This window comes from Puma concolor, chromosome B4 (genome assembly GCF_028749965.1).
Source record: "Puma concolor isolate L17-30 chromosome B4, mPumCon1.1.hap2, whole genome shotgun sequence".
Lineage (NCBI taxonomy): Eukaryota > Metazoa > Chordata > Mammalia > Carnivora > Felidae > Puma > Puma concolor.
This window is the reverse complement of record NC_141673.1, coordinates 13,774,618-13,800,359: the sequence shown is the minus strand read 5'-3', so window position 1 is coordinate 13,800,359 and position 25,742 is coordinate 13,774,618. Positions and strand designations below refer to the sequence as shown.

Sequence of the window (25,742 nt, the reverse complement as noted above, 5' to 3'; positions counted from 1 at the left end):
CAACGGCTCTGAAGCTCAATTACCTCCTTCGAGACAAAATACTGCCTTCCCTAATGGAGTTGGGGGAGGGTTATTTAAATGTATGGGAGAAAGCTTCTGTGTGGCAGCACCATGCTACCTAATCGTCATGGCTACCTACTGGTGCAGTGGAGAGGGTTCCCACCTAGGACATCACCACCAGCTTCAACAGCCCGCACCTGCTCGGTCAGGACAACTCCCGGGTAGGCAGAAGATGGGGCACAGACTGCCCTCTGCTGGAGCAAAAATGACAAATACCCATAATCGAAAGGGCCCACCCTGGAAAGACCAGGAGCCTTGCATCATCAGGATCTCTTTAAGCCACTCTGGAAAACGGTGTGGAGGTTCCTCAAAAAATTAAAACTAGATCTACCCTATGACCCAGCAATAGCACTGCTAGGAATTGACCCAAAGGATACAGGAGTGCTGATGCATAGGGGCACTTGTACCCCAATGTGTATAGCACTTTCAACAATAGCCAAATGATGGAAAGAGCCTGTGTCCATCAACTGATGAATGGATAAAGAAGTTGTGGTTTATATACACAATGGAGTACTACTTGGCAATGAGAAAGAATGAAATATGGCCTTTTGTAGCAACGTGGATGGAACTGGAGACTGTTATGCTAAGTGAAATAAGTCAGGCAGAGAAAGACAGATACCATATGTTTTCACTCTTATGTGGATCCTGAGAAACTTAACAGAAGACCATGGGGGAGGGGGAGGGAAAAAAAAAAAGAGAGGGAGGGAGCCAAAGCATAAGAGACTCTTAAAAACTGAGAATAAACTGAGGGTTGATGGGGGGTGGGGAGGAGGGGAAAGTGGGTGATGGGCATTGAGGAGGGCACCTGTCGGGATGAGCACTGGGTGTTGTATGGAAACCAATTTGACAATAAATTTCATATTAAAAAAAAAAGGTCTCTTTAAATATTTCTTTTGAGAGAAAGAGAAAGAACATGAGGGGGGCGGGGGAAGGGCAGAGAGGAGAGAATCCTAAGTAGGCTCCCCGCTATCAGCACAGAGCTCAAAGCAGGGCTCGACCCAAGAACTGTAAGACCCTGGCCTGATCCTTCAGGGCCTAGAAGGATCCTAGAAGGATCGCCAAGATCCTTCTGAATGGCACAATCTTAAACATTCAATTCTGGTGATTCCTGAAGTGATTTTCTTGCTTCAGAGAGCACAGTGTATAAAGCACAGCTAACCACAAAATGACTGCGAATCTACTCCAAATTACACACAATGGATTCCTTTTCACCTGCACAAAAACCCTGTTAAATACGGAGCGGCACCCCACTGTTAGAGGGGACCATTTGGGCACAGAGGGGTTAAGTTCCTTAGCGGACAACACACAGCATTGGCGGGGAGGTTTGGGAATTAGAGGCAGGTGTGCCAACGCATTTCCAGCCCTAGAAGACAAATCTGGTCACAGAGGTGATTCATCATGGAGTCAGAGGATGGTCCTCTCCTCTCTGTTACCCTTCAATGTCCTCACTACAAGGCCATCCATGTGAAATAGCTTCACTTCTCCAAGCACGGTTCCAAGGTCCCCAAGTAGCTGCGGGTGCATTTACGACCACAGGTTACGGGTCTCAGTCTCCCCACTTCCTCCCCCTGCTTTCCAACACCTACAGGGAATGCTGGCAATGTACAGAAATGTACTGAGGGATGGTTCCAGCCACACTGCCAGCCGAGACGCAAGCTTAGTTTGTCCAGTTCTGCCGACTTCAGTGGCCTCTGTGGGCCTTATTTAGACCAGGGGGGTGATCGTTTGCATCTTTCCAAGGAGGACCTTCTAACACTCTAGGAAAACAGGAGAGGGGGAAGAAAACGTCCTCAAGAACTGTCACTCTGTAAAGACACTCTGCTCAGCCTTCACAACAAATGCATGAACTACAATCCTGCTTCCCCTTCCACGGGGGAGTGCTGTGAACTCCCATGTCTACTGTCCCTCTGACTTAAATCATGTCACCTGGCTCCCAGGAACGTGTTCACCACCCCCACCCTCCAACAGCCCCTGCCCCGAAGTCAAGTGGTTTTCAGAGGTTTTATCTGCTTGGGTTGTAAGGCTGCCCAAAGGAATCCTTAAATTCACTCCCGCTCTTAATTGTAGGAGAGTCTTCGGCAGAAGCAAAATGCAATCTGCACTATAAGACTAATCGAATTCTCTGCTACATAAGCCAATATATGGCTAATAATAATCCTGCTAGCCACAGAATATGGTTTGCCCTCTTCTCAACCAAGATGGGTTTTGTCTTGTCCTTGTCTGAAAACCTGAGCATATGGACTTTTTTTTTAACGTTTATTTTATTTTGAGAGAGAGAGAGAATGAGCAGGGCAGGGGCACAGAGAGAGGGAGAGAGAGAATCCCAAGCAGGCTCCGCGCTGTCAGCACAGAGCCCAACATGGGGCTAGAACTCACGAACCATGAGATTATGACCTGAGCTGAAGTTGAGCAGGACGCTTAACCGACCCAGCCACCCAGGTGCCCCTAAGCACATGGACTTTAAAATCTCCTCTGCCAGCCGTCTCTGTATCTTCAAGTTGAGAAAGGGCAACGTGCAGGACCTTTTCGGGGCAGGCCTGAGTTCACGTGCTGGCTCCAAGTTACCAGCTGGGTGACCTCAGCGAAGGAACACAACACCCTGAACCTCAAGTTCCTCATCCGTCAAACAGGAAGGCGTGAAGCTGTCTGGAGGAAGAAATGAGAGAACGTAGGGCACATCCCCACCCCGGCACACGGCAGAGAGTAAGCCAGGAAGTCCAAATGCAAAGCCTGAGCCAGCCAGGGTCAACCAGGGACCTAAGCAAATCCCAGAAGCACTTTCTTCTCAATCCAGCTCTGTGTAAAACAACAGTGCACAGAGTGACACAGGGATCAACCAGGAAGGATGGCTCGGTGACAAACTGGAATGTCCATGCACTGGGCAAAGGGACAGCCACTGCCCAGCTCCAGCCGATGGCTGCTAGGATGAAAAGTGGGTCTGGTTTGCTAGATCTTTCCACGCTGTTAAGCAAGGTCAGAAATCATGATTTTTATGTGCGCTCTCCCAAGTTTTAATGGTCAAAAATCCAGTTAAAAACAGTAAAAGCAGTGTACCGGCCAAGCACAATGCAACTTCGGGCCAGATGCAGCCACTTTCTAACCAGAGACAGTAAGTGTTATCCCTTCCAGGTTTTCATGTCTAATAAAAATTTTCTTTCTTGGGGCACCTGGGTGGCTCAGTCAGTTGAGCATCCAACTTCAGCTCAGGTCATGATCTCATGGTTCATGAGTTGGAGCCCCACATCGGGCTCACTGCTGTCAGCACAGAGCCCACTTTGGGTCCTCTGTCCCCCTCTCTCTGCCCCTCCCCCATTTGTGCTCTCTCTCAAAAATAAAACATTAAAAAGTTTTTTTTTCCTTTCTTTTCCAGGCACAAGGGTTTTATGGAGATGCAGGTCGGCTGATTAATGCAGATGGGAACTTTTATCCAATGTGGCTTGGAATCCGTATTAAGAAATACTATCACTTTAATATTAATTGGAAATTGTCATTGCTGGAGTTCTGGTTAGGAACACTGATCTCATTTCAAAGTGATGGAAACACTCTTTCAGAATTAGGGCTTTATGAGCAAATTTCAGATCTTGAATCAGTGCTGTGATCAGGCCCTCACAGGAGGCGTGTGTGTCCAAACGGTAAGGTGGATCAGGAGGGAAAAAAGAAGGAAACGTGGTGAAATAGGAGTGTTAAATACATATCCCAAAAGAAAAGTTTCGTGTTTAAAAGGTATTTGAATTTCAAAGTTAAACAATGACACTGATTCGTAAATCCCAAAGGTTAATAAAATTCCTCTTATCTGAAAAGAAGGCAAACCCCACAAAATTTCTTCAAATTCAGTTAACTATCAATAGAGTTGCAGTGTTTTTTTATACTATTTTATTTTTATTTTTATTTATTTCTGAGAGAGACAGAGCACGAGCAGGGGAGGGGGCAGAGAGAGAGGCTGAAGCAGGCTCCAGGCTCTGAGCTGTCAGCAGAGTCCAATGTGGGGCTCAAACTCACGAACCATGAGATCATGACCTGAGCTGAAGCTGGATGCTTAACCGACTGAGCCACCCAGGTGACTCTGCATAGTGTTTTGTTTTTTGTTTTGTCTTTTTTAAATAACGCATGCAGAAAACAAAAAAGCCGATGAATAGTCACAAAGTGAACACCCCTGTAGTAATCACAGGTTAAAAAGTTAGTCACCTGGATTACCAAGTCTTCCTTTGGCTCCTCCCCAGTCTCTACTCCTAGATCAACTTTTGTCTGCTTTTGTATTTACATAATTGAATCCTACTATACATACTCTTTTGTTCAACACTATCTGTGAATATATTCATTTTCATTGCTCTGTAGTACTTCACTATATAAATATGCCACTATTTATAGGTTTATTTTACTGTGGACGTACATTTCAGTATTTTCCTATGTGGCACTATTAATAATAATGCTGACGTGAACATTCTTGCACACGTCTTTTGTGCAAACATCCATACGCTTCTCTTTGGTATGTGACCAGGGACAGAACTGATGGGTTACGGGCTATGTTCAGGTTTAGGTGGTAACACCAAATCGTATTCCAAAGTAGTTACACAAACATTTTATGTAGAATTAATAGACCATCACAGGGCTCTCTGAGTGAAATGCCCCCTTCTTTGGTTAAATTGGCGTTTGAAATAAGAAAGAAGATCACTTGGGGCGCCTGGGTGGCGCAGTCGGTTAAGCGTCCGACTTCAGCCAGGTCACGATCTCGCGGTCCGTGAGTTCGAGCCCCGCGTCGGGCTCTGGGCTGATGGCTCAGAGCCTGGAGCCTGTTTCCGATTCTGTGTCTCCCTCTCTCTCTGCCCCTCCCCCGTTCATGCTCTGTCTCTCTCTGTCCCAAAAATAAATAAAAACGTTGAGAAAAAAAAAAAAATAAAAAAAGAAAGAAGATCACTTTAAAACCTGCACCCCCCCAAAGAGAAGTTCCTGTCCCTTCTTTTCAGAAAACCTTAGCCTATCATTGGTTATTGAATAAACACCTATTATAGAAAATATTATGGTTTACAATTGTTTGAACAGATATGACTGCAATGCCTTTTTCATGAGGGGCAAGTCCTGCTGGATATTTATGTGTATTAGAATTATAGAACCCCAAACTCCTAGAGCAGGATAAGACAGAAGAGATGGTTCCACATCCTTTTGTCCCTATACAAGAGCAAGATGGAGGGGATGGGGAGGGTAGACTAGGGCCATGTGGAGGACCAAATAATGGCCCCCAGAGATGTCCGTGTCCTACTCCCCACAACCTGTGAATCTGTCACCTTCTATGGCAGGAGCGACTTTGCAAGCGTGACTAAACTAAGGCTTGTGAGACGGAACGACTGTTCTGAGCTATCCAGGTGGGCCCAGTGGAATCACAAGGGTCCTTTCAAGAAGACAGGAAGTCAGAGAAGGAGACCTGAGGATTTCCAGCAGCAGGCTCAGAGTTAGAAAGCGTGACCTGAGGGGTGCCCAGGTGGCTCAGTCGGTTAAGCATCCAACTTTGGCTCAGGTCATGATCTCACAGTCTGTGGGTTCGAGTCCCGCATCAGACTCTGTGCTGACATCTCAGAGCCTGGAGCCTGATTCAGATTCTGCGTCTCCCTCTCTCTCTCTCTGCCCCTCCCTGACTAGTGCTGTTTCTCTCCAGCTCTCAAAAATGAAGAAAAGAAAGAAAGAAAGAAAGAAAGAAAGAAAGAAAGAAAGAAAGAAAGAAAGAAAGAAGGAAAGAAAGAAAAGAAAGAAAAGCAGGAAGGCAGAGTAACCTGAAGGAGCTACACTTCTGCCCTCGAAAATGGATCCCCGCTGGGGCCTCTGGAAGGAACCAGCCCCGACAACATCTAGGCTCTAGCCTACTAAGACCTGACTAGATTTCTGACCTCCAGAACCATACGATAACAAATGTGTGTGTCTTTCAGCACCGAACTTGGGGTACTTGGTTACAGCGGAAACTAACACAAGGTGGCTGCTGGGATTAGTAGACCCCAGGTTTCCTAACACTTGGTCAGAGATTCTAACCATGAGCTCCTCCAGGAGGTACAGCCAACTGATGACAATCAGGGCCATTTCCTCCACCCCAGCAGGACCGCCAAGAATGCTTTATGATCAAAAGCTGGTGCGAGAAAAGTAAAGGTCACCTTAGCAACCATCTCGGAGCTGAACACAACGGGGATGGATTTCAGCCACCCTCAGGGTCTAGAATAAGGAGATGCTTTGGGGCCCCAGGTGAGAAGCACAGTCGTGTGCAGGCCCGCCGTGCCCGCGACTTGGGCTCCGCTCACTGCTGCCTCCCTCACATCCTGTTTCGTAGGCTTCCACTCGGCATGAACAACTAGGATGCACTGGCCAGGAAAGCCCTTCATTTGTGACCTATTAAGAACAATCTGTATACTTTCCATTTCATTCTGCATTCAGCACCCTGTGTTTTTGCACCCCATAATCACCTCATTATGGGGTTCATTTGGGCCACTGGCAGGAGGGCGTGGCTCACATCACAGCTGCCACAGAGACTCATCCCAGGGGATAGACACCAAAACCTTGAGCAAATCATTCACTAGCACCTCGCACACTCCAAACTCACCAACCTTGGGGCCCAGTCTCTGGGCTGAGGGAAGTGGACAGGAGGCTAGGGAATCGGTCAGGTTTGGACACCGTCCCCCCACCTCCCCTTTTCCACTGTTCATGCGCCCCGTGATCTCACAGTGAAAAGGAAAACGCTTTAACTTACAAGTCCTGGGTTCTCAATGCAATTCTTCAAAACAGTCAAATGTCAGGCCCTCATTTCTTTCTGCTGAAATTTATCAAGACAACTCTCAAACCATTCATTTTAGGAGTAATTTATGTTGATAAGAATGGCATGAACAGTGAACTAAAACGTGGGTGTGGGCTGAAACCAGTCCAGATATTAATATCCTGTGCCTGTTCCCGACACCAGTTTTAAATGCTCAGGACTTTGCATCCTCTGAAGACATTTCCTTTTGAAAGCACCCGCACCCTCCCTGCCCTGCCTCCCTGACCATTGAAAGCTTCCGGCCTGAGCTTCTGCACAGAGCTGGTCGTAAATTATCAGAAGGCAGCATGTGTGAAAAATCTTCTGAATGGCCGAAAAGCACGCTTTCTCCGCATGCTGGTAATTCAGTAACAGCTGAATACCATCTCCATGATGGGCAGAAGAGACAGAACCACAGCCCGTAAATAAAAGTCACATGCCCATGAGATAAGGTGATTCTGGTGGAAAATAATACGCATGATCTAAATTCAAACAGAGGTGTGTTTAAGCAGAATTACTCACGTCCAAGAATTCACATTCCATCCAGAATTAAGGGGTGGCTCCTGGAGCCATATTCTGAGGTCTCAAAATCACAGATGCTCAGGGCTCCGGATGAGCCCTTGGCTACCAGAGACCCCTGCTTCCGTCAACATCCGGACTCCCACCCAGTCAGCATTCACTAAGGCCCAACTAAGAGTGATGCCCAGACTCTGAGAATGGAAAGATAAATAAAACAGCCCCTTGTCTCACGAAGCCCAAAAGCGAGTGGCCAGAAAGACACCACACAAGCAAAACATCCCTTGATGAGTGCTGTCATAGAAGTTTCCACACAGAATCAGACATTAGGGGAAAATGACATTGAATTTGGGCATTGAAGATGTTGGCTGGGAGGAAGCGTAGTGGGAAAAAAAGAGAACTGTATACTGGACAGAAGGAACAAAGAGCAAAAATTGAGAAGTAGGAAAATAGATGTTTTCTCAAGGCGTTCAACGAGGCACTCACCTGAGTAAAGATGGAAATTATGAGCTAAGGCAAAATGTCTGTGAAAGACCCCAAGCAGTGACCACGAGTATGGAGAGAACCCAGAGGGCGACGGTGAGAGCTGAGAGCTGTCGGCATTCAAAGCCAGAAGCGGGCATTCTTCTCTCATTCATTCATTCAACAAACAATTCTCCTGACGCTGGAGTAGGTGCTAGTGACAGAAAGATGAATAGAAGAAAACCACTCCATTCCCTCCTAAGGCTTGTACTCACTTGTGAAGACAGGTGATTAAAAAAAAAACAAGAAAAGGGGCGCCTGGGTGGCTCAGCCAGTTAGTGGTCTGACCGGCTCAGGTCACGATCTCGCGGTCCGTGGGTCCGAGCCCCGCGTCGGGCTCTGTGCTGACAGCTCAGAGCCTGGAGCCCGCTTCGGATTCTGTGTCTCCTCCTCTCTCTCTGCCCCTCCCCTGCTCACACTCTGCCTCTCTCTCTCTCTCTCAAAAATTAATAAAGAAATTTTAAAACATAAGAGAAAACACAAGAAAAGTAATTAGGGTATGAAGAAAAGAAAGTAAAAGGAATTTGTAGACGTGGCAGAAGCCAACCTAGCTAAGGGGGAGGACCCATCATGCTCAGCTGAGACCTGAGGGTCTAAGTCAGCCCAGCAAAGAAGGAGGGAAGGAGCGGGGGTGGGCGGCGGGGAAGGATGGAAGCGCAGCAGTGTCCCAGGAGCCAGCATGTGAGAAGACCAGCAGTCTCAGAGGGCAGGTGCGCACAGCACCCGAAGCAAATCCAGTGTGGCTGATGGAAGACGGGAGGGGACATAAGGAAACAGAGGCAGCACAGCCGACAAGGAGCAGCACGGCCCCGCGACTGAGCTCTGGCCGCTCTCTGGAGGGTGGAGGACACGTGTGAGACGGCAGGATGTTCCATCAGCCGCGACCACAAAGGATGAAGGTGAACGGCTGAGCCAGGGCCACGGCAGTGGTGAAAGGCGGGAAGCAAAGACGTGGCCGGAAGAGGCCACAGTCAGGTGCGACAGGATGTGGCACCCGGCGATGGAGAGAATAAAGAAGGAAGCAAAGACTCCACGCTGTGAGCTTGATGGACGGGTAGCTGGGAATGGTAACTGAGATGCTACAGGAGAAAAGGAGGATGGGGGAGGAAACGAAGAAAACAGGGTTGAGGAACTGGGGGGCTGAAGTGCCAGCAAAGACATCCCCTGACCAGCATCTGTAACCAGCAGGCACCTGGCCTTTGACAAACAGCTCTGCGAATGGGGATCTCATCACTTTCCAAGATGTGGACTCCAACACCTGGCAAGTCGAATCTGCGATTACAATAGTTTTTTTCTTACATTGAGTCAATGCCTGTTTCCTCATAACTTTTATGCATTGATCCTGGATCCACACTCAGGAGCAAATCACAGCAAGCCGATTCCCTCTTCCCGACATATTTGCCATTAACTGGAGAAGATTCTGGCCATTTCCAATTCATTCTCGTCAGATGCTTAGAATAGAAAACTTCCAGAATGTTAGTGCCCCAATAGCCCCAACAGGTGACATTCGTGTTTTTTTTTTTAAATATATTCTTTAAGTTTATTTATTTTGAGAGAGAGTGAGAGAACGCAGGGGGAGCAGAGAGAGAGAGAGAGAGAGAGAGAGAGAGAGAGAGGATCCCAAACAGACTCTGCACTGTCAGCACAGAGCCTGATGCAGGACTCGAACTCATGAATCAGGAAATAATGACCTGAGCCGAAATTAAGTGTCAGACGCTCAACCAACTGAGCCACCCGGGCGCCCCAGGTGACCTTCAGTTTTATGTCACTTCGTGTAGCAGGAGACAAAGGCCTAGAAAGAGCAGTGACTGTACCCCAAATCACCCCGCTACTCTGGCTCAGCTGATTCGGAGCCTGAGGCTGCCATCCAGGATACTCTCAATAGATCTTCCTGCTGTGTGTCATCTAATTCGAAAACTTTTTGCAGGAGGCATCTGCATCTCTGGGAGAGTCTAGGCTCTGCTCTCAAGAGATCCATCGAAATTAAACGGGGTTGAAAAATAAATAAACTCACATAAAATATAAATAGCATCCCCATGAATACAGGCAGCAACTCTGTCCCCTTATTTATGGCTCCACCTGCCTTGAACAGAAAACTCAAGGGGGTCAATAAACGGATTGCAAAGTTGTTACATTTTTGTTTTTTTTTTTTTTTAATTTTAACATTTACTTATTTACTTTTGAGGGAAGGGGAGAGAGAGAGAGAGAGAGAGAGAGAGAGCACAAGCAGGGGAGGGGCGGCAACACAGAATCCAAAGCAGGCTCCAGGCTCTGAGCTGTCAGCACAGAGCCCAACACGAGACTTGAACTCACGGACCACAAGATCATGAGCTGAGCTGAAGTTCGATGCTTAACCGACTGAGCCACCCAGGCGCCCCAAAGTTGTTATGTTTAACTACAGAGAAAAGAATGTCTCCACAGGCTCTTCTGCAAATGCACTGATATCTGCTGACAACTGTCAGGGGCTCCACGGAGGTACCTTTGTCTCCCAGTACATACTCAGCCTTTTCTAGAGCCTCAGGATCTCTGAGTCATCCTGCCCTACATGCCCCACCCCCTGCCCCATGCTGAGCTCCCCGTACCACAGGGCACTTGTATTTACACACCTCTCATGTTGGGTGTTTCACTACCTCCTGGGGCAGCTCATTCCAGCCCTGGACAGGATGATCCTTTACTAGGATGAGTTGGACAGCTGGCTCCCTGCCATGTCCCTCCATAGATTCTGGGGCCATCGCTCTTTGGGGCGACAGCTCCTTGACTGTTTGTGGAAGCCGATCATGTACACCTGGAGTGGAACCTCTGCTTTTCCAAGGTAAATAGCCCCAATTCTTTCCACTATTCTGTATATCACAAGGTTTGGATTGGCACTGGCATTCGCCTAGACTCTCCTGAATGTGCTGACTTGTCTACATTGTCCTCCAAGTGTGGCATCTAGAGATAAATGCTGTGGTCCAGCTGTGGATTAACTGATACCCCAGAAAAGGCATCTATCCCCGCTGTCATTCTAGCTGGGATACTTCTGTTAACATACTCACATCATCTAGCCCCTATTTAATGCAGTTTGTGATTTGGTCCCAAGGGGAGAATTTATTATTAGCAACATGTTGGTAAATAGGGCACCTCTTTCCAGTCTGTACAGGTCACCTCAGAGTATTATTTCCTCAATCCTCTCTGTTTCCCGTCATCTGTCTGATAGTCTAATACAATCATTCAAAGTCAGAGATAGTGGTCACTCCATCAGCCAAGGCTGGCCCAGACAGCAGGAGGCTGGAAAGGAGACTTCTAGCTGACATCAATCTGCCACTAAGCACAGCCAATTATACATTCTCCATATCTCAGATCCACTCCTAGTCTCCTCTTTGGGAAAATGCACCATTTACCTTTGGGGGCCATTTTGAGTCCCTCATTCTGACTCCACGTATTTCAGGGAACTCCTCTTTACCCTAAGACCAAAAATAGGCACCTCCCCCAGCCACGGTGATTGGTCTCTGGTCTCTGGACCACAAATGACCAGAGGCAATCCAATCAGGCAATACTGTGGAAGCAGGGGGAGGACGAACTCCTCTTTCCACAGGCACTTGGTGAGTGTAAGTTGTAAACTAAAGCTTCCTCTGTGGAGATAAAACTGCCCTGAAAGAAACCAAGGCGGAGAAATGGAGAACAAAGGCAAGAAGGGAGACTGCACTACAAAAATATCATTTGAGCCCCTGGATCCATCCCTGCCTGAAGCCCATCCTACATTTCAACTTACTGGTTTTGTTAGCCCCCAAATTCCCTTCTTGCCAAAATCATTTGGGGTTGGGTTTTTATCAACGAGTGCAAATGAAAATTCTGCAACTTCCCTCTGAGGCACCCAGAAAGGTCATGTGACACCTTGTCAAACCCCTAAGCCAAAGTCTGATACCTCACTGGAGCCCCCATCTACAACATGGTGTTGTAGTTACGAAGCTCAGATCTCGAGTCCAATAACACAGGCCTATCCTGATGGGCTTTGGGGTCTTGGACAGATCACTGAAGGATTTCTGCCTCGCCCTCCTCTTCTATACCTACTACATGGGATTACTGGGGAGAGCGACACAATGCATGCAAAGCCCCTGCGACGATAACTGGCCCACAGAAATGTCTGAAACACTGGCATGCTCGTTATCGTTAATATTGTTACACCATTAGTATCATCACTAGTCCCGTTATATTGGCAGGGTCAAGGTTTTCACGTGCTAACCCTGGACCGGCACTGGGTGCTCTCAGCCTTCTTTTGCAAGGGCTTTTCCATCATCCCTGGCCCAATGTTTCCTTCTGTCTCTTCTAGGATCCACATCAACTCACCTTTCTCCCTCTGATCTCTTTGCCAAAACTTAATCATCCACTGCCATGGCATAATTTACTCCATGTAGCTGTTCATATGGAAACTCCTCGACTCCAGGGATGTATAGGGCAGGACATACGGGCCCTTTCCTGCTCTACAGGCACATAGACACCTCGATCACACTCAGTCGAGCTAACTCAGGGCAAATCTCACAAAGTCCACAACTCCTAATTAAAAGGTAGCCTTGAGCTGTCAAAAAAATTATGCATAAAGGAAATGTTTAAAAACACAGTAGTGACTTCCTTGAGACAGATTTTCATCGGAGATTTTTTTGAACTCACTTATGGGCGTAAATAAAAAGAAAGTGTCCTCCTCGATGATGCTCCCATCCCTTCCCTCCCTGAAGCTTAGAAAACCACCTTTGATACGCGAAACACTGCGCCGCATTTGAAATTGCTGGCTGGGAGAATGGCCAGGCTTGTCTTCTCCACTGATTGCTGAGAAGCGACGAGGATCGGCGTTTGTTTTGTTTGGCTTGGGGAGGGCTGCTCCTCTGCTTGCACGCCTCCATCCAGCCAGTGTGACCATCATCGTTCACACCCAGCCAGGCCTGACACCCCAACCGCTGCCTCCCGCGGCACCCTGGGCTCCATGCACGGCAGTCCTGTGCTCACCTGTCGTCCCCCCCCCCCCCCCACCGCATTGTGAATGTCCAGATCTGTGATCGCTGCATTACCAGCACCTGGTTCGGTGCAGATGTTCAACAACAGCAGCAGCAGCAGCAAGAGTCACAACAAAATGTGAAATGTGTGAATGAATGAATGAATGAATGAATGAATGGAAGAATGAATGAAAACAGCTGGCTCCATGCGGTTGAGAAATCTCTCCAGGGCCCAAACCTTTCGCCCGCTATTGACACAGCGATCGACCTGCAGAGCTGGTAGCTGACATTTGTGTAACCTCCACCATCCACTGCACCCAGGTGCACCTTACTTCGTTTCTGTTTCTCTGTGTTCCTCCTCACGACGGACTCCCTCCAACACCCATGTAAGCCCCACGCAAGTCTCTGCCTGAGCACCAACGTTCTCCTGCTCCACACGGTGACCCGGAGGGGGCTTCCGAGGACTCTGGGACGGCCAGTGTCCTTTTTCTTCCCTCTCCACCCCTCTCCCTGTGAGGAAGCCTCCTTCTTACCTTCAAAGCTCCCGGCAAAGAGGTAAAGCCAGGTGATGGCTGGGATGCAGAGAACAGTCAGCGAGGCAGCCAGGAATTTCCGTCTCCCTCTGCAGATTCCCAGCATCCTCTCAGAAGTGACAACCCCTAATCCCAGCGCCGATTCTCTGCCCGGAGCACGGGGTCCTCGGCCTCCCTCATAATACTTTCTGAAAGGAAGAGCAGAGAGGAAGGGCTGAGTTCTTAGCACTGTAAATGGATGCAGATTGCAGAGGAGAAATACCCTGTAGGTCGTGAAGGTATCGGACTCGTCCACAATCTCCTGCTAACCTTCTATTCTGAGACAAGTGCTACAGTCTTGCAGTCTATCAGAACAGAGACAGCTCTTTAAAAAGTAAATGAGGGGCGCCTGGGTGGCTCAGTCGGTTGAGCGTCCGACTTCCGCTCAGGTCACGATCTCGCGGTCCGTGAGTTCGAGCCCCGCGTTAGGCTCTGGGTTGATGGCTCAGAGCCTGGAGCCTGTTTCCGATTCTGTGTCTCCCTCTCTCTCTGCCCCTCCCCCGTTCATGCTCTGTCTCTCTCTGTCTCAAAAATAAATAAAAACGTTAAAAAAAATTAAAAAGTAAATGAATAAAGGATGATAAAAAGTATGAGATCTCAAGGGACACCTGGGTGGCTCAGTCGGTTGAGCGTCCGACTCTTGATTTCGGCTCAGGTCATGATCCCAGGGTTGTGGGATGGAGCCCCAAGTCGGGCTGAGCATTGAGCATGGAGCTTGCTTAAGATTCTCTTTCTCCCACTGCCCCTCCCCAGCTTATGTTCTCTCTCTTTCTATAAGAAAAAACAAAAACAAAAAACCCTATGAGATCTCTCCCTTCTGCCTCTGCCTCTCTCTCTCTCTCTCTCTCTCTCTCTCTCTCTCTCTTGTGCACACACACACACACACACACACACACACACAGGCATGTATTCTATAGTGTAGGTTAGTTTGCAGCAAGAATGTGACAGACTGAGATGTGCACAGAGCTCTGTGGAAAGACAAATGAAGTTGCTGACTGATGCAGGTGTGGCCAAGATGGCAGAACCGTTCCCGAGTTCCAGATAGGAAGAGCTGAGGAAGGCACTGGAGGCTGACTGATGGCACACTCAGAGGAGACGAGACTGCACTGGCCACATCATCATCTGCAGGGGACTACAACTGGATCACAGTTGATAACCCACAAACACTCACCAGGGACTATCTTAATAGCTCCCGCCTTTAATACAGAAGAAGATATCCAGAAAAGCATGGAAACAATTAAAATGTGCAGAAAATGGAGAGGAACACAGATAACCTACAACTCATCTGCAGAGAGCCAGTCCTAAGGTCACGCAGAAGACTGGCTGAGACATGTTCAAAGAGGGAGGAGAGGGTCAATTCTCATGGAGCAGGGGCCCATGATCCTTCACCTGGGTATCTGACCACAGGTCATATGCCTTACAAAGGAATTTAAAACCCGGCAGACCATGCAATCTCTTCACCTATATCCTAATGTGGATGTCACAATGGCTGCAGGTGGGATGCGGGATCCACATGTTAGGAGCCTCCCAAACAGGGCAGAAGCTACTATTGCAGGTACCTATACAAGGCTTCCCATCCCCAAAGAACAATGTCCATGAAAGAGCTGGCTTTGGTGTCCCCTTGGGTAGTCCCACAAATGTCCTTCCCTCTGCCAGAACCCCTAAGCCCCATGTGACTAGGTCTGGTTGAACTGTCTCCCCTCCCCACCAGCCTTGGCGTTTTCAGGAGACAGACACCCTGTCCACTCGTCTTACATTGGCCTAAGACTTAGCATACTGCCTGTCACCTGCTGGCTGGCTGATAACTGTCTGCTGAACGTACAAATGGAATCAGAGTCTAACCAAAAAAAAGCCTTTCGGAGCTTTAGGAATTTGCGTTCAGCAAGTTGCCAGCAATAAACACCTAATGGAGCCAATCTCAACTGTCAGTGCCAGGCTTTCTTCTGCAACCACTCTGACGCCATTTTCTAAATGGCCCTCCCTCGAAACACATGAAAGACCACAAGGCTGGAGGGTGTGGCCTAGAAAGTAAAACCAAAAAAGCAAAACGCCTTTCAACAAAGAATGTTGATTTGAGAAAAGGTTCCCCCAGCCCCCTCCACTACCATAGAAAGTTTTTCATTCTGAAGCATGGGCAACAAACCCTCCACACCAACTGTGAGTCACTAAGAATAAGGATCTCCCAGATGCTGGGGGATCTCTCAGGAAGAACATACTGGGGACAGAAGGCTATGCAGTGACACTGATGTGGCTTCAAATCCAGTTCCACACTCAACTAGCTGCAGCACTGCCGAACTCCCCGTCTCCGGGTAAGTTCCATGTTGTCCATCTACAATGAAGTGATGCCCTCTCTGCCAGAGTCTTAAATGAGAGATCCCTTGAAGAAGGGCCCAGAAAGGACTGATGGAGCATGAGGCAAGGTGAGCCCCACCTCTTCCTGAGAGCAGAAGGGCAGAAGTATCATGTTTTTCTCACTCCCCATTCCCACAGGGCTTGGGAGAAAAGAGCCCAACAAATAAGTACAGGCTGACATTGTCAAGTACAAATGGGTGATTTCAATCAGAAGGACCCACTGGATTCTCCTTCAGGAAGACACCACATTAAAACTGCCTCTTTTGGGGGCACCTGGCTGGCGCAGTCGGTTAAGCGTCCGACTTCAGCCAGGTCACGATCTCGCGGTCCGTGAGTTCGAGCCCCGCGTCGGGCTCTGGGCTGATGGCTCAGAGCCTGGAGCCTGTTTCCGATTCTGTGTCTTCCTCTTTCTCTGCCCCTCCCCTGTTCATGCTCTGTCTCTCTCTGTCCCAAAAATAAATAAACGTTGAAAAAAAAAAATTTAAAAAAAAAAAAAAAAAAACTGCCTCTTTTGGTGTTTGGTTGTTTGTTTGGTTTTTGGGTTGTTGGTTTTGTTTGTTTTTTTTGTTTTTTTGTTGTTGTTTTTGTTGTTTCTTTTGCAGTTCACTTTTTTTTAATGTTTATTTTTGAAAGAGAGAGAGAGAATACACACACACACACACACACACACATACACACACACACACACACGTTGGGGAGGGGCAGAGTGAGAGGGAGACACAGAATCCAAAGCAGGCTCCAGCTCTGAGCTGTCAGCACAGAGCCCTACACCGGGCTTGAACTCACAAACTAGGAGATCATGACCTGATCTGAAGTCGGATGCTTAACCCACGGAGCCACCCAGGCGCTCCTGAAATTCACTTATAATAATAATAGTAAAGACAACTAGCAATAAGCAGCATGTATTATGTCTCAGGCTCTTTTAATTCTCCAAAATAACCTATGAGGTAGAAACTATTTTTCATCCCCATTTAGTGGATGAGAAAACTAAGGCCTAGAAAGGTTGATGAATGGGCCAAAGGTTACATGCCCCTAAGGCCGAGAGACCTTGGGCTCTGCTCTCCCCAAGTAACTGATTCCAACAACCTTTGCCAGGGGTCGTTTCCCTTCTGATCTAACCTAAATCTTTCCTGTTGGATCTTAGGATTACTTTCCTCCCCGGGTTAAATACATCACCACCGTTTGTTCCCTCTCAAAACAAAACAAAACAAACAAAAAAAGTACAACAGAGCAAAAACTGGAAAGCAATAGATGAATTTGGACTTCAGGGGTAAGTAGTACGAATATATACGGAGCTGAACGCAAGTGGCATTAATATTTAAAAACGTTTTTAAAAACCTCTTTAGAACACTTCCTTTCCTCCTTTCTTCGCTCCATCTGCAAAAGTTAATTTCAACTGGCACAATTTGTCCTAAGTTTTGAAACACAGTCCAGGGTGGTTTGCATTTTATGATAACACTGGCATCTGAAATTAAACCCAGCAGGTAAAAAAATATTCCTTCATGGATTTGACTTTTAAATGATACCTCTGTGCACTAAAAACACAATTTAAAGAAAAATCTCAGTTTATATCAGGAGTTACTCCAGGAAGTCAATATAGTCAAGGACCACAAGAAAGAAGGAAGGTCTGGAAATCACCTCTCATACGTATGCAAATGTTGATGGATTAAGTGGGGAAACCAGTCTGGAACCGGTTCTTGCCTGGTCTGAGGGAGACAGACTCCAGGGTGAATAGGCAGGGCAAAGAGTCACCTCTAAAATGCCCATGCCTCCATCTGTTGGGATGAGCCCTGGGTGTTGTATGGAAACCAATTTGACAATAAATTTCATATTTAAAAAATAAATAATAAAATAAAATAAATAAAATAAAATAAATAAAATAAAATAAATAAAATAAAATAATAAAATAAAATAAAATAAATAAAATATAAAATAAAATAAAATAAAATAAAATAAAATAAAATAAAATAATAAAATAAAATAAATAAAATATAAAATATAAAAAAATAAAATAAAATAAAATAAAATGAAATGAAATAAAATAAAATAAAATAAAATAAAATAAAATAAAATAAAATAAAAAAATAAAATAAAATAAATAAAATAAAATAATAAAATAAAATAAAATAAATAAAATATAAAATAAAATAAAATAAAATAAAATAAAATAAAATAAAATAAAATAAAATAAAATAAAATAAAATAAAATACCTCAAAACCCATCATCCAATTCCTTGGCCAAGCTGGTCAATTCCTGCTCCTAAACTTCTACTACTCGATCTGTCTTCTCCCATCTGTTTTAACCAATGAAAGTCACATTTATGCAGAACACTGTATGAGCCAGAAAAATTATCGTGCTCTATTAAAGCCACAAAAGCAGTACTCACAGCTGAACATAAATGTGATTACAAGTATCTTTCAGTCCAACAAAACATGTATAAATACCGATATAACTATACATATGAACAGTATAAAAGTTAAAGGTTATCTCTGGGTATAGGATACGGATCATTTCAATATATCTGAATACAGATTTCTCCCAAAAAACTTTGACAAAGAATATGTGTTGCTTTTATAACTGAAAAATATTTTAAAATTTGAATCACCACGTCTTCTTGTTATATTGCATGTGATTCAAAATACCTCAGGGCAGACAGTGAAAAATACATGTGTTACTTTTACTTTCCATGACAGGTTCAGTAAGTTAAGATCTGCAGGATCCTAATTAGGAATACATCTTCTGGGGGTGGCTGGCTACCATTTGAAAGACTCCAATCAGAAGCCCACCTTCCAAATGCTGAGCTGAGCTGATCAACACCAGACAGTTGTCATCCCCTTCCCCTTTCCCTTCCCCTCCTTCTCCTTCTCCTCCTTCTCCTTCTTTTTTTAAGTAGGGTCCAGGCCCAACTTGGGGCTTGAACTCACAACCCCGAGATCAAGAGCCCCATGCTCCACTGACAGCCAGCCAGGCATCCCTGGAGGTTCTCTTTAAAAAAAAAAAATTTTTTTTAACGTTTATTTATTTTTTGAGAGACAGAGAGACAGAGTGAGTGGGGCAGGGTCAGAGAGAGAGGGAGACACAGAATCCAAAGCAGGCTCCAGGCTCTGAGCGGTCAGCACAGAGCCTGACACGGGGCTCCGACTCACAGACCATGAAATCATGACCTGAGCTGAAGTCGGATGCTTAATCGACTGAGCCACCCAGGCACTCTTGGAGATTCTCTTTTAATTAGCATCAATAGAAATGAATTTTCATGGGTGTTCAAGACATGTGAATTGTCTAGAAATTCTGCACATGAAGAGTGAATAAAAATCTATGGGGCGCCTGGGTGGCGCAGTCGGTTAAGCGTCCGACTTCAGCCAGGTCACGATCTCGCGGTCCGTGAGTTCGAGCCCCGCGTCGGGCTCTGGGCTGATGGCTCAGAGCCTGGAGCCTGTTTCCGATTCTGTGTCTCCCTCTCTCTCTGCCCCTCCCCCGTTCATGCTCTGTCTCTCTCTGTCCCAAAAATAAATAAATGTTGAAAAAAAAAAAAAAAATCTAAGTAACTTCCAAAGGAAACAAACAAAAGTCTAAGGAACCCAATGACTGAAACCCTTCAGAATTATTAGGAGCCCCAACTGATCCTATAGGCATGTAACAGATTTGTTACATGTTATATTCTATGTTGTTACAGGTTATATGTTATTTGTTACAATTACCAATTGTAACTATAAGATAGGGTGAATCCTGTCAGTCCCATATTGTCATTGAAAGAGCAGACCTAGACCGGCCGACTCTATTTTGTTCTGTGTCCTCCATCTTGAGTGACTATGTCCCCGACATGGCCCCCTTTCCGGAAAAACCACAGAAAGAAATTCCAGCTCAAACCTCAGACCACGCCTCCTCTCCTTGAGTAACTTCCTGCTCACCCGTTCAAACTTCCCATTCAAACCACGCCCAGCAATCTGCGCAACAGGACTCTGACCCTTCCCCAGCCAATCAGCTAAGGCCGAGACCATCTCCTCCCCCCCCCCCAACTGCCCCTAAATCCCTATAAAACCTTTGTGCTTTTGAAACTCTCTCTCCTCTCTCTCTCTCTCTCTCTCTCTCTCTCTCTCTCTCTCTCTCTCTCTCGGGCATCTCACCGCTGCGTTGGTGCTGGTAGGGGATTGAGCTGGAGCTAGCTTGAATAAAGGCTCTTTGCTTTTGCCTCCGACTCGGCTCCCTGGTGGTCTTTGGGGATCACGAATTCTGGGCATAACAGTCATCCCAATCTCAAGTGAACCTTTCTTGCAAGAGGCTGTCCCAGTTCCTAAGAGGGCACAGGGCTGGCCCTCACTGAGCTTATAATACAGGTCCTACAGCAGACAGACCCTCCACCGATGTTGGCTTTGTTGTGTCATTATTTGTACTATTGCTAGTGTTATATCCACACCTCACACCTTTGCCCAGGCCTCTCACACACAGCCCGACTGTCCTGCCGTGTCTTCCCTCCTCTGCTGGACCTCAGGAGAAATTTCAAGTCCTGGCTGCTTCAGTGAAACATCTCTGGCAAGTCCAGACCTGGAGATGTTCCCTCCCTTTGTTCCAAACTCCAAAGGCCATCAGGAGCACCATCCAGATCACTGTCATTGTCTTTTTTTTAAACTATTTTTAAAATATAATTTATTGTCAAGTTAGCTAACATACAGTGTATACAGTATGCTCTTGGCTTCTCCAGCAGATTCCCATGATTCATTGCTTACATACAACACCAGTGCTAGTCCCAACAAGTGCCCTCCTCAATGCCCATCATCCACTGTCATTGTCTTCTAATCATCTCCTGTCTCTAATCTCTCTTCATCAGACTAAAACCCCGAAAGGGCAAAGGATCCTGGCCCTCTAGTGTTTGTTTTAAGCCTCTGCCAGAGACCAGGAGCTAAAACATTGGTTTACACTTAGCCATCTCCATCCAAAGTGTGGCCCCTAAATCAGCAGCAGCAGCAGCAGCAGTGGGGGCTCATATCTTGCGAGAAAGGCAGACTGCCAGGCCCCACCCCAGCTCCATGGATCAAAATCTGCATTTTAACAAGAGCCCAGGTGATGCCGGTGCACTCTACTACCAAAGCACTGAGTAAACAACTGGTTATTGATAAATAAAGCTGGCCTCCCTCCACTCCTACCTGACCCCCTCCTTCACCTTACCCCTGCAGGGACTGGCCAGTATACTAGGGAGAACCATCACATCCTGGACTCTGTTGATGGCAGATTTATTACAACAGTTCTCTGATAGATGGAAACAGAGTTTCTAGAAGGAAAAGTGCTTTTTTCTAATCGAACAGAAGCATCTTATGGACTAGAGGTTGCTCTGATGACCCATCCTGACTTCCCATCAAAAACACTTCTTCCATATTTGAATGACTGAAAAGCACCAACACCACCCACAGAGGCTGCATTATATCCATCTTTCAGAGACCAAGAGAGGCTAAGGACACTGATTTAGTTGGAAACCCTGGGACTCAAATTCCAGTGCTTCCTGAAAAACGAAAACAAAACAAAACAAAACAAAACAAAAAACCCCAGAAAATCAGTTCTATGCTACAGGACACACAACTGACGCCTCAAGGGCAGATACTTCGTCTGTTTTGGCCACAGCTGTTTTCTTTGTTGCTAGCACAGTATCTAGCATATAGGAGGAGATCAATAAACATTGAATGGATCGATGACTGAGTATTTCAGTCACAGCCGGCAGACTCCTGGATATTCACGACCATACAAACTACTCCTGGGACACAAGGGCCAGCCCACACCTTCCTCCCAAGCCCAACTGTAGAATCCTGTGGAACTTCCACTATGTGATCAGCAAACTCCTCTTTATCCTCAGCTTCGCCTGGCTTCATTCCAGCTCTGCTCTTGTGTGAAAGGACAACTGTCCCCCGATCTCTGCCTTCCCCAAAGGAGACCCCTTTCCCCTACTCTTCTCAAGCAAGTACGAAATGGCTAGGAGGCGGGCCTCTGTCCTCCAGGCTTCTGGCTGTCTGCCAACTCTTACTGGTTCCCCCTCTCCTAAAGCCCCCATTCGTCTTTGGTTCAGCATCGTTCTCTCTGTCCTTGTCACTGTCATCTGGAGCTCCCGGTGACTCTTCTCATTGTCTGAAGACCTCAGCGTCCAACACACGTCCTTCTGCCTCTCCACCTCAGTTCCATGATGGGAATGGTCGGTTCACAACATCTGCCACTTCATGTGGACCAAATTTATGTTCTAGCTCTTGGTGTCACCAAAACCAGCACAGTCCCCAAAAATCTCAAATGTCAACATCAACCCCCCCCCCCCCCCATCCAGCCCCCTGCTAGCCTTCCCAGGCTGCCATTGCCCAAATTCTTCACTGTCATCATGAACCCCAGTCCACCGGCTTTCTTCATTACTGTCCATCCAGGTCTAGATTTTCTTTCTATTCTCTCTCATTCAGCTTAGATGCCATGGCTCATTATTATAACCTCCCTCCCTTAGCCCTCCTTCTTTGCAATTATACTGGCCTGGGAAAATCCAGTCATTCAGATGAGCACAACCGCACTTGTTTACCACGGCTCTACTTGGGAAGCCAAATGTTGGGGTAGGAAACCGCACTATCAGGCAGGCAGATTTGTTCCATTTAATCACGTCTGATTTCAAATGGTCAGTCAACTACTAAGAGGTGCTATTACCTTTCTCTGGTAAACTCACGGTGCTATTTTCTGAGATGTTCATTTCATACATTCCTTTTCTCCTGTAGCCTTGTCTTCTCCAGACGGCAAATTCCAGGAATGTTCCAGGAGGCAGTGTGGGACCCATCTTGTTTTCTCTCCCCAGGTGAGATCTCCCATTCCAATGACGTGGGAGACGGTCTCCGGGCTGATGTCTCCCACTTTTGTACCTCCAGCTCTGGCCTCTCCTCTGACCTCCAGACTCACATGTACAATGATTTTCCCTACCACGGGTGCCTCAATCCCAATCTCCCCCTTCTCCACCCCCTCTTCTCCAGAGCTTTCCACTGCCTTAAAGAGAACCATCGTCTACATCAATGCTCAAGCCAGATACCTGGGTACCAGTTACCAAGTACCTCAATTCCTTACTCACTCCTCACATCTTGTCAAATCTGGCCATCCTCAAACCCTGCCATTTTTACCTCTGAAACATTTATTCTGTCCTTTGATCCACCCACTTCTTTCCAGTTTTACTGCCACTATATAAATCCAAGCCGCCATCATCTCACGCATGTGCCCAGTATGATAGCCTCCTAACTCAGATCACACCGGAAATTATTCAACGTCTCCCCGCAGCTCTTAAAATAACCCCCTAACTCGTTGTCATGTCTGTAAGGATCTCATGGCTTGACCTCTAACTGTCTCTACATCCTCCTCTCTGGCCAGCATCCCTTCAATTCTGCTTGCCTCCAGCCACACCGGCCCTCTCACTTCTGGAACACACCTCAGGGCCTTTGCAAGTGTCTTCCCTCTGTCTGGAATGCTTCTCGCTCTGCTCTTCGCTTGGCTAAGTCCTTGAGATTCTTGAGTGCTGTCAACTCACAGGGGTCTTCTCAGAGGGTCCCAGGCCTCAGTGACCCTCCCTCACGTCCTCCGTCCTGCTCTCTGGTTACCTCCTCCTCCTCTACACACATCAAACTTTGGAATGATACAATCATCTGATGGATTACTTATGTAATGGCTGCCTCACTCACTACATTTCAGTCTCCACTTGAGCAAAAACCAGGATGGCACCTAGGCACACAGGAGGCAGCCCTTAAATGGATGAACGAGCGAGTGAATGAACATGCCAGACAGCCTTGGCCATCAGGCAGGCACCTGGCAGCCTTCTCTAAACAAAAGCTTGCCATCTTGCTGCCGGACTCCACAACATCTATAATAGGAGAAACAGAAGCCACACAGCACCTCAGGTAGGTCCCTACAGTTGCAGTGAACCCTGCAGAGACCATTTGGTACATTTGAGGTCACCTGCAAAGTTCACTTTGGCAACTCTCTTTCCTTTCTCTGCTCCACAAGGAGGAACACACAAAGGGGGTTTGACCTCTCCCCCTGAGTCTAAGGCATCGCTCCTGGAGGCCCACCCTACAGATGCTTCCTCCCTCCCTCTCTTCTCTGCACATCAGGGCCCAAGGCATCTCCCTCCTGTAGATGATCCTTGGGCTTGTCAAACTGGCACTCCCAATTCCTTTTTTCATTTGGAGAATGGCGTTTGGCCTCGGAGGCACTGTTTAAAAATTAATCACGTGAACTACAGGAGTAAAAGCCACATGCAATATGCTTGGGAACAAACATTGAAAACTTGGGAGTTCGCTGTGTTTCAAAGGACTCTAAGGGCCCACTGTCGCCAGCTTTGTTCGTCTTGATCCCGCTGTGAAGTCAAATTCTCTTGCTGCAAGGAAACATATCCCTTCGCTCTCAGAACCACGATGATGTCCCAGATCAAGGGTGGAGGGCCTCACCAGGGTCTCTGATCTGGTCTTCAACCACCCATGTCACACACCTTTGCAGTTAGGACATGCTGCCTGCAGCCTGAGAGTTTTGCCATTTTGTCTCCACTATGTTCACAGCAAGCTCCGAGGCATGGTCTGCATTCTATGTGGGCCTCACAGCATTTACAGAGGATGGGGAGTCAGGACTTGGGCTCAAGCATCAGCTCTGCATATTGGCTGTTCAGTATCTTGACAGGTCATTCAACATCCCAGGGGCCCCCATCCTTTTTCGTGAAAGCCAGTGGCAGTACTGTGCACTAATAGCTGTTGGAAGCATTGAGGGAGACCAAAAGAATATCCAAAATATGATTACAGCAATGTGAGAGGCTAGAGTAGTATTAGTAACATTAAAATGAATCAGTTGGATTTCAGCTGCTTGACCAATCAAATTCTAAGTACTTGCTGTCGCACCTACAAAGTTGGCAGAGGGGCGTCTTCATCCGTTTGGGCTGCTTGGGTAAATACCATAGACTGGACGGCTTAAACAACAAACATTTATTTCTCACCATTCTGGAGGGTAGGAAGTCCAAGACCTAGGCTCTGGCAGATTCAGCGTCTGGGGAGAGCCTCCTTCCTAGTTTGTAGACAGTCATCTTGTTCTTGTGTCTACACACGGTGGGCTTTCCAGGTCCCTTTTATAAAGGCACTAGTCCCACTCACACGGGCTCTGCCCTCATATTCTAATCATCTCCCAAAGACCCAGCCCCCTAAGACCATTGCACTGGTGGTTAGGATTCAACAGGCAGATCTTAGGGGACACAAACATTCAGTCGTAACTAAGGTGGGGAGGGAGCTAACAAATATGGGTGTGCCCTCGTCCTGCCTTAAGGCGGTGTATAATACTGTACTGTAAAGGGACTAGTATTCAAAAGGAAAAAAGCATCCTAACATCTTCAGGGGAAAAAAAGACTGCGCTGAACACATTATTCAATAAATGGCTACTCTTTTAAAGGGGCCATTTCTGTTCTTTAAAATTAAACGGACTGCTTCGTGAAGCAGATTATATCTCAAAACTCAGTGCCAGGAAATGATTCTCTTTTGAACCAAACCAATATGTTTCCTTGGACAAGACAACAGCTCCTCTTACAAAACTCATCTTGTTTCCCAGAGCCACCTTTAAAAAGGTAAAAAGAAATAAGGGAAGTTAATTTTAAGAATACATTTAACTTAAGCTAGCATGTCTAAAACATTGGCATTGTAACACGTCACCAACATAAAATATTATTGAGATATTTTATACTCTTTTCCTCTCATCCTAAGTCTTCAAACTCCAGAGCTCACCTAACAGGAACAGCACCGCTCAATTGAACTAGCCACATTTCAAGTGCCCCAGAGCCACAGTGCTGGACAGTACAGGAAAGTGTCTTCTGAGCCTTCTTGTCATCCTGTTTCAGGAGGCAAGCGTGGCTGCAGGCCTGAGACGGAGCTGGAGCAGAGAACCCACGAGGCTCTGCAATAACAGAGGCTGGATCGATGGCAGCCCGAGTGGGTGGCAGTGGAGCTAGAGGGACT

General features: G+C 46.8%; 1 protein-coding gene across 1 annotated transcript in view; it reads right to left on the bottom strand.

Annotated features, from left to right (window-relative positions):
* Positions 1–25,742, bottom strand: part of LARGE1 (LARGE xylosyl- and glucuronyltransferase 1) — a 548,933-nt gene that overhangs the window by 389,211 nt on the left and 133,980 nt on the right. Inside the window, exon 2 of the mRNA XM_086712419.1 lies at positions 13,368–13,555. Coding sequence (XP_086568545.1) covers positions 13,368–13,473 — 106 coding nt within the window. The 5' untranslated portion in view covers positions 13,474–13,555. The remainder of the gene's footprint in view (positions 1–13,367; positions 13,556–25,742) is intronic.